This window comes from Gorilla gorilla, chromosome 17 (assembly GCF_029281585.2).
Source record: "Gorilla gorilla gorilla isolate KB3781 chromosome 17, NHGRI_mGorGor1-v2.1_pri, whole genome shotgun sequence".
NCBI lineage: Eukaryota > Metazoa > Chordata > Mammalia > Primates > Hominidae > Gorilla > Gorilla gorilla.
Genome location: NC_073241.2, coordinates 44,120,518 through 44,133,274, shown reverse-complemented (window position 1 = coordinate 44,133,274; position 12,757 = coordinate 44,120,518). Strand labels below are relative to the sequence as shown.

Here is a 12,757-nt window from a genome sequence, read left to right as displayed (position 1 = left end):
AAAATTTGTTTGCATTTCCTTTCACAGGTAAGTTAAAATGTATTTACCTGATGGTTTACATGTTTTATAACTCCCCTTTATAAAACGCAAGGTCAAGAAACATCCTGTTCTCTAATTTTTGTCTTCTCCATTCTAGATAGATGCTAGCTGCAGGTACTCATTGCCTTTCATTTTCATTTCTGAGACCCTGGAATCACGAAGCTTTTGGAGACCTTGCTCTTACTTGAGTGCTCTCTAATAATGAGGTCTGGAACTGGAGAAGAACTGATAGAATTCATCACCCCAGCAGCCCTGAGCATGTGTGAGGCCTGGAGACAGGATCGCTTCTCAGGCCTGCTGTCTCCCTAAAAATGCCCCATTCTTCTCACTATCACACGTTCAGTATTTCATTTTTTTCTCTAAGCTTCATATAATGCTTTTCTTTAAACCTTTTTTTTTATATTCTTCTCACTCATTCAGAAATTCTGAGGCCAACCTTTAAAGCTACTTAGTAGATAAACTTAAGTCAAATATCTCTTGATAATTAGATAATACAAAGAAGAACATCAATTAGACCCCATTTACATTATGTCAGATGAGAGAAAGTTCAGAGAAGCTGCTGGAACAAAGCGCAGCATGCCCATTGTGTCTGTGTCCACAGCCTTCTCAGAATCTAGTAGGGAGAGGTCAGTCAGAAACACACACGCTCAGCGCAGGAAGCAAGCTGGCTTTGCTGAAGTGGAAAGAGAGGCTTGGTGAGATGCTCCGCTACCTTAAAAAGCAGTCCAAGAATGGTCGGTGTTATTTTAGCACCAGCTCCATGGGAGGGGTATCAGCAGAGAGCTCTGAGGGACAGACAAATTGCAATACCATGGTGTGACGAACTTTGAGGATAATGATTCAAGTTTTGAAGGAGGCATTAAGATGGCCAGTCACTTCACAGAAGTACCTGTCGCTCAAAATACTACAATGAGAGGGCACAGTGTGCCAGGCTCTCTCAGGGCTGTCTGATAGAACTCTCAGGGATGATGGAACTGTTCCATATCTTTGCTGTCCAATACAGTAGCCACTAGTCACAAGGGCTGCTGAGCATGTGAAATGTGGCCAAGCGTGCGTGAGGAACACAGAGGCAGGGGACTAATGAGTACCATAGTGGGTGTTACAGCTCTAGATCACACACACACACACACACACACACACTCCCCCCACACACAAACAGAAGGCCTGAGGAAGATGATCTCCATAGCTATATACTCCTAGTGCTTGTCTAGGAAGTGGCTCCATCAACTCCAGCAGAGTCCTCGCTAATACAGGGCACCCTCCTAATCATGGGCTTCTCCCCTCCTCTCCCCTTCCCTCCCTCATCTTTCCTTTTTCCTGGTTTCCTCCTCCCCTCACAGAGCACTAATGTTACAGCAGGTACAAGACATTGAACAGATTGTGAAAAAAAATGTAGGTAGCTAAGCAGACATGAGCAGGGCGGGAAAGGCCCCCTACCCCAGGAATGTCAGGCAACCATCAGGTGATGGTCAGGTGGTTGTTAAACTGTCTCTCTAAAATAATAATTGATCACAGCTGGGAGGTGCCAGGGAAAGGCAGCCTCCCAGTAGATAGGAAACACCTGAAACTGGTATTAGCAGCTTCCTGATAAGATCTCAGGAGTTGGGTGAGTGGACCCAAGCCTGTTCACTAAGAGGCAAAATGGTGGAGTTTAACTGGTACATGACCTTCCTCTAGGAACATCCAACTGGTAAGGGAAAAATGCCTCAAATGAGCACGTACACAACCTTCAGTAAACACATTGTGCATATGGCCTGTATTAGTCCATTTTCACTCTGCTGATAAAGACATATCCGAGACTGGGAAGGAAAAAGAGGTTCAGTTGGTCATGCAGTTCCACATGGCGGGGGAGGCCTCATATTCATGGCAGAGGGCGAAAGGCACTTCTTACATGGTGGGAGCAAGAGAAAGTGAGGAAGAAGCCAAAGCAGAAACCCCTGACAAACCCATCAGATATCGTGAGACTTGTTCACTATCACAAGAAGAGCATGGGAAAGACCTGCCCCCATGATTCAATTACTTCCCCCTGGGTCCTTCCCACAACACTCAGGAATTCTGAGAGATACAATTCAAGTTGAGATTTCAGAGGGGACACAGTCAAACCATATGATTCCACCCCGGCCCCTCCAAATCTCAGGTCCTCACATTTCAAAACCAATCATGCCTTCCCAACAGTTCCCCAAAGTCTTAACTCATTTCAGCATTAACCCAAAAGTCCACAGTCCAAAGTCTCATCTGAAACATAGCAAGTCCCTTCTGCCTATGAGCCTGTAAAATCAAAATCAAGCTAGTTACTTCCTAGATACAATGGGGGTACAGGTACTGGGTAAATACAGCTGTTCCAAATGGGAGAAATTGGCCAAAACAAAGGGGTTACAGGGCCCATGCAAGTCTGAAATCCAGGAGGGCAGTCAAATTTTAAAGCTCTCAACTGATCTCCTGTGACTCCAGGTCTCACATCCAAGCCACGCTGATGCAACAGGTGGGTTCCTATGGTCTTGGGCAGCTCCACCCCTGTGGCTTTGCAGGGTACAGCCTCCCTCCTGGCTGCTTTCATGGGCTGGTGTTGAGTGCCTGCAGCTTTTCCAGGTGCATGGTACAAGCTGTCAGCGGATCTACCATTCTGGGGTCTGGAGGACAGAGGCCCTCTTCTCACAGCTCCACTAGGCAGTGCCCCAGCAGGGACTCTGTGTGGGGGCTCTGACCCCACATTTCCCTTCCACACTACCCTAGCAAAGGTTCTCCATGAGATCCCCGCCCCTGCAGCAAACTTTTGCTTGGGCGTCCAGGCGTTTCCATACATCTTCTTAAATCTAGGCAGAGGTTCCCAAACCTCAATCTTGACTTCCATGCACCCACAGGCTCAACACCATGTGGAAGCTGCCAAGGCTTGGGGCTTCCACCCTCTGAAGCCATAGCCCAAGCTTTATGTTGGCCCCTTTCAGCCACAGCTGGAGCAGCTGGGACAGAGGGTACCAAGACTCTAGGCTGCACACAACTGGGCCCAACCCACAAAACCACTTTTTCCTCCTGGGCCTCCAGGCCTGTGATGGGAGAGGGTGCTGTAAAGGTCCCTGACATGGCCTGGAGACATTTTCCCCATGGTCTTGGGGATTATCATTAGGCTCCTTGCTACTTATGCAAATTTTTGCAGCCAGCTTGAATTTCTCCTCAAAAAATGGGTTTTTCTTTTCTACTGCATCATCAGGCTGCAAATTTTCTGAACTTTTATGCTCTGTTTTCCTTTTAAAATGGGATGCTTTTAACAGCACCCAAGTCAACTTTTGAATGCTTTGCTGCTTAGAAATTTCTTCCACCAGATACCCTAAATCATCTTTCTCAAGTTCAAAGTTCCACAAATCTCTAGGGCAAGGGCAAAATGCTGCCAGTCTCTTTGCTAAAACATAACAAGAGTCACCTTTGCTCCAGTTCCCAACAAGTTCCTCATCTCCATCTGAGACCACCTCAGCCTTATTGTTCATATCACTGTCAGCATTTTTGTCAAAGCCACTCGACAAGTCTCTGGGAGGTTCCAAACTTTACCACATTTTCCTGTCTTCTTCTGAGCCCTCCAAACTGTTCCAACCTCTGCCCTTTACACAGTTCCAAAGTCGCTTCCACATTTGCTTGTACCTTTTCAGCAGTGCCCCACTCTAAGGGTACCAATTGTACTGTATTATTCTGTTTTCACACTGCTGATAAAGACATACAGGGGACTCGGAAGGAAAAAGAGGTTTAATTGGACTTACAGTTCCACATGGCTGGGGAAGCCTCAGAATCATGGTGGGAGGTGAAAGGCACATCTTACATGGTGGCAGCAAGGGAAAATGAGGAAGAAAGCAAAAGTGGAAACCCCTGATAAACCCATCAGATCTCGTGAGACTTATTCACTATCACAAGAATAGCACGGGAAATACTGGGCCCCATGATTCAATTACCTCTCCCTGGGTCCCTCCCACAACATGTGGGAATTCTGGGAGATACAATTCAAGTTGAGATTTGAGTGAGGATACAGCCAAACCATATCACGGCCCCTCCCAAGTGCTGGCAGGCCACTGCACATGTGGACAGTCCACTCCAAGGAAGAATCAGGGTGACTCAGGAGAATAGGGTCTGGAGGCAGGGAACCTAAGGCCAATTCACGCTGACTTCCTAGAACTAAACGAAAAGAAAACCCCCAACTTTCCACACTAAAGTAACAAAAGGACCAGAGGCTACTCCCTTTGCACCCCCCACCCCCTGCTTTTCTGCATGAAAGATGGAAAATTGAAAGTATCTCTGATTGGTTGTAGACAGCAACCAGATGTGGACAGCAACCAATCAGATGTTTGCATAGGAGTGTAACTTTGCAACTTCACTTCAGCCACTGATTGGTTGCTTTCCACAACCAATCAGACTGATTGTGGCCCACTACTTCACCTACATAGAGTGTACCAAGTAACCAATGGGAAACCTTTAGAGGGTATTTAACCCCCCTAAAAATTCTGTAATGGGGATCTTGAGCCCCTGTGCTTGGGCATGCTCCCACTCTATGGAGTGTACTTTCACTTTCAATACATCTCTGCTTTCATTGCTTCATTCTTTCCTTGCTTTGTTTGTGTGTTTTGTCCATTTCTTTGTGCCAGACACCAAGAACCTGGACACCCTCCACCAGTAACAAGAGCAGAAGAAATGCAGCGCCTAGAATTATGCCAATGTATAAAAACCCCAAGGCAAGGCCTAAATGGCTCACTTGACTTTCTCAAGTTGCCCTCCTGGCCTTCTTCCAAGTGCACTTTACTTCCTTTTGCTCCTGCTCTAAAACTTTTTAATAACATTTCACTCTTGCTCAAAAACTTGCTTTGGTCTCTCACTCTGCCTTATGCCCCTGGGACAAACTCTTTCCTCTGAGGAGGCAAGAATTGAGTTACTGCAGACCCCTTACAGACTTGACACTGCTGGGACTAAGACATCTCCTCCGGGTCCAGCTCCACATTCACAATCTGAGTCCCACAGATTTTCACAAGTCGCCAAGCAGTCTTCATGTCTTTCTTTTTTTATGAATGCTATATTTTTTTCTTTTAAGTGTTAATAGATTTACACATATCACATTTATATTCATGTATGTGATTTGGGAGTGCTTATCACTATTACAGTGGCATTTCCTTTTATTCAGTTAAAAATGTTTTAGGCACTAGTTTCCAGGATTGCCTGATAAAGCATGGACTTCCTGTATTACGCTTAGATCCTTTATTCAAACAAATGTTTTCTTGCTTCATGTATTATATGACTTATTCTTTTCTCTTTACAGTAAACTTTTCTATGTTTGTTTATGTATTTGTGTATTTGAACAAATTTGATATTAATTCTTTCAGTCTCAATTTATATATTGTTTCTAGATCACCAATATAAATAATTTATCTATACATTATTTACCAGTTGATGAGGATAGACAAAGAAGCAAAGGCTTACATATTTATTCGTATTATTTTTCTTCAAAAGCAACATCTGTTCATATGGATATTGTCAAATAATTAAAACATGGACATATTCTGCAACATAACTTCACACTAGTTTTCTATTCTTTTATAGAATTAACTCCAAATGAATAAGAAAGACAGAAAAAGAAATAGAGGCAAGAAATAGAAAATGAGTAGAAAAGGCAAGAGGCTCTGGAATTTCTCTAGAAGAAGGCAAGTCTCAGGACAGGGTGGTGGCTGTGTATGACAGTGTGCATTTGGTAGGAAAATTATTAGAAAACAGAGATTCTGGGACATGAAGTGGGTCTGGGAAATGCCTCATAATTCCAAGAAGGTTCTAGAAGGGCAGAGTTGGCAGGCAGAGGAAAATGTCAAGGAAAGGCCTCAGCAACACAGAGGTGGGAGTGTCACAGGGGCAGCTGGCTCCATGAGACTCATTTATGATGCTCCATGTAGCTGCTAATCTGCAGAATGTTTCCATTCATCCAGGAAATGACTTAAATAAGAAAAATGTTACCTGTGATGTCCTGAATAACGTGGACCACGGATATGGCCTATTCCTCGGCACCCGGGAGTAGGACAGACAGCTTGACCTGGAAGGATCTTCAGGTCATTCGTTCCTTCAGGAAGTAAAAGAACATGCCTTGAAAACACCCTCATTAAAGAAGACTGCAAATCTGAAATATGTAAATGATGCTAATTAAGACTTTACAAATTAAAAACAAACCATCACCAAAAACCACTTACAGGCGACTTACGATGTATTATTAATATTAAATTATTTAGCAGAAAATATCAGTGCTGTGATAAATAACACCAACAGCACAACCCATATCAGAGAGAGAGGAAAATGAATAAATGAATAGGCATTGAAGAATTTCTTTTTTTATTTTTGAGACTAAGTCTCGCTCTGTTGCCCAGGCTGGAATGCAGTGGCGCATCTCGGCTCACTGCAACCTCTGCCTCCCGAGTTCAAGCAATTCTCCTGCCTCAGCCTCCTGAGTAGCTGGAATTGCAGGCATGCACCACCACACCCAGCTAATTTTTGTATTTTTAGTAGAGACAGGGTTTCACCACGTTGGCCAGGCTGGTCTCGAACTCCTGACCTCAGGCAATCTGCCCACCTCAGCCTCCCAAAGTACTGGGATTACAGGCGTGAGAAATTTTTAAAAATAGATATGAGAACATTCACTTATTTCTTTCAGAGATTAATAATGGCAAAGACAATACAGCCACGAGCTGAGAATGCGAATACGTAAGGTCTGCTTTCTGGTCCTCAGTGAAGCCTCCACTCAACCACAGCAAGGATGTTAGAATACTGGACAGAAACCGGGTCAGCAAATGGGGCGTGCTGAAGATGGCAAACATGGCCCCACAGCACACTTACTCAAGTGGCTTTCAAAGATAGGCAAAGAAAGAACTGACATTATGCTACTCTATACTACTGCTCTACTGTACCATATGCTATGCAGTACTATATGCTACACTGTACTATATGCTACATCATACACTATACTGTACCATACACTACACCATACTATATGCTACACTGTACTATATACTATGCTATATACTACACTGTACTATAAGCTACAGTGTACTATATACTATACTCAATGCTACACCATACTATATGCTACACTGTGCTATATTGTACTATATACCGTACCGTACTGCATTGCAATGCACTGTACTCTAACCATGCCAAGCATTCTGCCAAGCCCAAGAGGCAGTCTACATCTCAATATTATCAGTAGCAAAACCTCCATGCCCTGTTCTGTGATCTTCCTCAGTATTCTCCGCCCCCTAAACACACATGCACACACACACACACACATGTGCACACACACGCATGCACACTCACACATGTCAGTTCCTGGAACGTCCCATCCCATACCTCCTGCTGTTCTGGGCCTTACTTCTGGGCCTTACTTCTCTGACAATCCCACACTTTCCTTCTCCCCTCCCAGCTCTCAGACTTCCATTTCCTGTTCAACAAATTCCCTACTTCCTCCTCCTCATCTCAGTATTCCCCATTTCCCAGCCCTGGTTTCATGGGGCTGAAGACATGGCTTCCCACAGCCCTCCACAGGGGTCACATGCCTCCAGAGAGGCAGGGAAGTCAGGGACCGTCTTCCTCTCTGTGCCTCCTCAGGGCCACACCTCTGAGGCTCCTCTTCTGAGTCTGATGCCTTGGGCTTCCACCATCTGCCCACTGTTTCCACATCACTCAGGGAAGACTTTGGCACTGGCTCTCCATGTCCTGCTCTGTCCCAACTCTGGCAAATGCTCAGGCACACTCAGGCCCCATGTGCTCATCCTGCCACTCTGCCACCCCAGCACGTCAGTCACTTCCTCGAGCTAGTGGCCCCCAACCCATCTGGGCCACACAAACAAAACCCTCTGGGTCTTGTCATCACCCAGAATGGCTTTGCTTCTAAAACCCCACCTGACCACAAAATCGTATCCTCCCATACTGCGTGATCAGGTGCCCAACTGCTGCTGATGTTTTCAACATCAGGGAGGTTCCAGGCCACTAATTTCCCTTCTTCTCTTCCTCAGCCCCTTCTGAGGGGCCATAACCCACTTCCCTTGTCTAACTTAGATTCTATCAACTGTTATTTGACCCTCTGCTGCTAGGAACTTAAACTCCCTTGCTCTCTGACTTTTCAATCATGTCTGGCTGTGGCGCGAAGGTGGGAAAGAGCCAACCATGGATGGCCTGAAACAACCTGCTGCTCTATGTTTTGCATAACTAAATTCTCCTGGGAAAAAAATGCACATTGTGCAGACGAGGTGTTATCAAAACACCGGTGTCCCACACTGCCACTGGCCTGCACCCTCAGCCCTGCTGAGGACCAGGAGCCCATGGACAGAGCAGAGCGCCTCCTAACCGCCTGCCCAGCACTTCCCCTCCTTCCTTTCCACTGCAGTGTGGGACGCACTTTCCCCTCTCCAAAGCAAATCCCTCACCATCTGTGCTTTATCTCATCACCTCCCGTTCTCCAGGCTCTGTAAGCTATGAGGTATTTTAATCACTCCTTGACTATTGACCAACATTTAAACATACTCCAGTTTCTCCATCATAAAAACAAAGACAAAAGAGAAAACAAAAGCTTACAACTCTACTTAGATCCCACATCCCGCCTTAGCTGCTGTTCCCTGCTTCTTGTTCAGAGCAAACCTCTCAAAGTAATTATCTCCTTCTCCTCAGGGCTCCTTTCCTGAGGCACACTTGTTTTAATATCACCACACACTGGGACCTAGACTCAGTCAGTATTTTCATGAAATCTAATTACACTGTAACACAAATTTATGGTTTATATATAAGCTTCTTTTCTAGACTATGAGTGCCTCTGAAAGGAAGAACTATGGAATACTCACCTATTCCGCAAGCACTTACTGAGCACTAACTGTGCGCTCAGTAAGTGCTTGCGGAATAAGTATTTACTGAAACTACATACTGTACTATGTGCTACAGGATGTAGTTCAATATATAGTTTGCAGTCTCCTTCTGGAATTGCTGCTGTCCACTGGCTTTGGCAACATCACACTCTGACAGTTTTCCTTCTGCATATGAGGATTCTTTTGTAATCTTCTTTGCCAGCATTTCCTCCTCTAGTCAACCTGAAATGTCAGGCAACATCCTCAAGGTTTGCTCCTGGGCCGTTCATTTCCACGGCTTCATTTACCAACTGCATGCTACAGATGCTCACAGTCTACAGCCCAGGCATTCTTGAAGTTCCAGACCAATGTATCCACCTTTCCACTTGATGTCTCTGTAGTTATTTCTTAAAGTCATTTCAAATTCAACATGTTCAGACTGAATCTATCGTCTTGTCCCCCTAGCCTTCTTCTCCCGTAGAGCAGCTCATCTCCGTGACTGCATTACCCTCCATCCAGGAGCCTGGATCCTTGACATCATTTCTCGCTGGATCCTTCACATCACCTTTCCCTCATTTCATGCCACCCTATCAATCAGTCCTCAATTTTTCAAATATTTCTTTTACCTACCAACTTATCTTCATCACTACTATGACTGGCCTAATCCAAAGCCATCTTCCTTCTTGAAGAATTGCGATAGCCATTCTTCACTCTTGCTAATCTATTTTCCATCTTGCAACCAGAGCGATCTTTTCAAATCACAGATATAATCATATCACTTCTCTCTTAGCACATTTCAATGGCTTCTCATTGCTGTTAGAATGAAAACTCAAATTTTTACCCTGGCCTACCTGATTTATGATTGGACTTGATTTTTCTCCTCATTCAGGATTCTGCATCCATGCTGGCCTTCTCCTATTCCTTGAACCTGCCAGTTCTTTCATACATCAGGGCATTTGCATGCTGGCAAGAACATTCCACTGTGTCCCCTTGGATAACTTCTTATTATCTTTCACATCTTGGCTTATATTTCACTTCCTCATGCTAACTTCTGAGAGGAGGTTACGTCCTCATTTTATATAGCACCTACCTCAATTACAAAGTAAATAATTATTTGTTTAATGTCTATCTCTTTTATTAGACCATAAGCTACAGGCATGAGTCTAGTTCACCACTGTGTCACCAGTATCTAGCCCGACACATAGTTAGTGCTCAGTGTTTGTGGAATAGGTGAGTGTTCCTCAGTTCTTCCTTTGAGAGACACTCATAGTCCAGAAAAGCAGCTTATATATAAACAGCAAATTTGAATTATAGTGAAATTAGGCTGCATGGAAATACTGACTGAGTTTAGGTCCCAATGTGTCATGATATTAAAACAAATATTTAACCTCAAATATATTTTCATTACATTTACTGAAAGTATGTCTTAAGCACATCTTACGTTCTTATAACTTTGTGAAACACATTGAAGCATAAATAGAGAAAAATAGAGCTACCCTATTCAAAGGCAGCTTTGGAAACAGCTTTTTTTTAAAAAAAAACAACTTTTAAACGAATCAGAGGAAGTGATGTTTGAAAACTGTAAACAGGATAGGCATGGTGGCCCACGCATGTAATCCCAGAACTTTGGGAGTTTGAGGTGGGAGGATCGCTTGAGGTCAGGAACTTGAAACCTGCCTGGGTAACATAGACCTTATTTCTACAAAAAAAAATTTTTAAAGTTATTTGGGCATGGTGGCATGTACCTATAGTCCTAGCTACTCTGAAGGCTAAAATGGGAGGATCTCTTGAGCCCAGGAGTTCAACCAGTCTGGGAGACAGTGAGACTGTATCTCAAAAAAAAAATTGTAAACAAATCCTTCATTAAGAAATCTGCTTGTGTCATTCAGTAAATGAAAGGATCTACCAGAAAAGAAACATATAGTATATAAACAGTTTTTTTCTAAACTGCATCTCACAATACATTACGCAAGCTATCATTACAAAGGTCTGTAATATTAAACCCACAAATTAAAAAAACAAAAAATACTCTCCATCAGCTAACCCAGATGTAACTCTGTGTGGACAACATCCTACACACAGAGTGATCTTTCAATGAATGCTACTTAATATTGTTTTCAGTACTATTTTAATGTATTAAATTAAGGTTTAAACTGATGTTTTTAATATTTATCAATGCATATTTATCTCCATATCCCTGATAGGTACCATCATTCTCTCCCAGGTAGAGCTGGAAGGAAAGGCATGACCTCAACTAGGGGAGAAGAGCCATCACATTAAGAACTGCAGCAAAAGACATAACAAAGAAAGAGTCGAGAAAAACAAGAAATAAAAATGCATGGGACCTAGCAATTTCCTCATTAAATTTTGTATGATGAAGTATAATAGGTTGAATCAATGGCAAATGAGACAAGGAGCCATCCACTAGGGAAAAGAAACCTGCAAATTCTGCAACAGTTCACATTATTGCTCTAAGATAAAGGAAACCTACCATCAAATGAATGTTTTTGTTCAGAAAATAATCGTATTTTTGCCAAGAATAGCTTACTATAATTTGGATATTTAGACAATTAGGTCTCAAGAAGAAATGTCCTCAGCTCTAAATCACTTTTTCAGAAAGAGCATCTCTGACCATATTACCCATTCTTGCCTTATTTTTACCACTTTTCCTGAAATTAGTTTTGTAGTTTATCTGCTTATATCACCTGTCTCCCTTCACTAGAGTGAGGACATTTACCTTATCTAACTTGTCTACCACTGTATCCCCAGCACCTATTAGAACAGCGATTGGCAGATAATAGATACTCAACAAGTATGTTTTATAAGTGGGAAAATGATAATAAAGACAGCAACGGCCGGGCGCAGTGGCTCACGCCTGTAATCCCAGCACTTTGGGAGGCCAAGGGGGGCGGATCACAAGGTCAGGAGATCGAGACTATCCTGGCTAACACGGTGAAACCCCGTCTCTACTAAAAATACAAAAAATTGGCTGGGCATGGTGGCAGGCCCTGTAGTCCCAGCTACTGGAGAGGCTGAGGCAGGAGAATGGCGTGAACCTGGAAGGTGGAGCTTGCAGTGAGCCGAGATCACACCACTGCACTCCAGCCTGGGCGACAAAGCGAGACTCCATCTCCAAAAAAAAAAAAAAAAAAGACAGCAACAATTAATACCTGGAAGCATTATTTTATCACAATGCTGTGAGATCATCTCTATTTTATTCTCATTTCAGAGCTCAGCTTGTCTGAAATCCCTCTCTGATCTTCTGTTTCTAAATACCATGAGCTACTTGCTATATCAAGCAGCACGAATAACTCCTAATTCATTGCAAGTCTTCTATGAAATCTTTTACTCAGGCAGGAGTAAATCTAATGGCAAGGTTCTTTAGGAAAGGACAAAAAGGAAAGAAAATATGCTTGTAAACTAGGAATTATCTGAATAATGAATAATGCTTTACCCTAACATGATACTATTGTAAGATGTCCTCATGGGATTCCCCATTCACATAGAATGCATGGTTACTACACACAGCCCTCTTTCCTTGCCAACCAAATTCTGATTTTGCTCAGGGCAACAATGTGCCCAGCTACACACATCCTCATTCCCAGCCTCTCTTAAATCTGGTCATGGTCACTTGAAACTGTCCTGGATAACAGGACCGAAGGGAAAGGCACCGTAAAGACAAATGCTTTTCTTTCCTGTTAAAAGGGTGAAGATGAGACTGGTGCTGCTTTGCCCATTTCCCCCATCTTTGGACTCCCTGGAATGCAGATGTAAATGCTCATGAGATGATAAGCACAGAGACAAATGCAAAGGTGTTGAGGGAAGAAGAGAAAAAAGGAAGAAAGAGCCTGGGCCCACAACACTGCCATCCTTGG

At 43.5% G+C, this 12,757-nt stretch overlaps 1 protein-coding gene across 27 annotated transcripts in view; it reads right to left on the bottom strand.

Annotated features, from left to right (window-relative positions):
- The window catches only part of L3MBTL4 (L3MBTL histone methyl-lysine binding protein 4), a 468,276-nt gene that overhangs the window by 179,756 nt on the left and 275,763 nt on the right, over nt 1-12,757 (bottom strand). For all 27 annotated transcript variants that reach the window (XM_063699409.1, XM_063699407.1, XM_063699408.1 and 24 more), the window contains one exon: nt 6,016-6,118. In XM_063699409.1, coding sequence (XP_063555479.1) covers nt 6,016-6,118 — 103 coding nt within the window. The remainder of the gene's footprint in view (nt 1-6,015; nt 6,119-12,757) is intronic.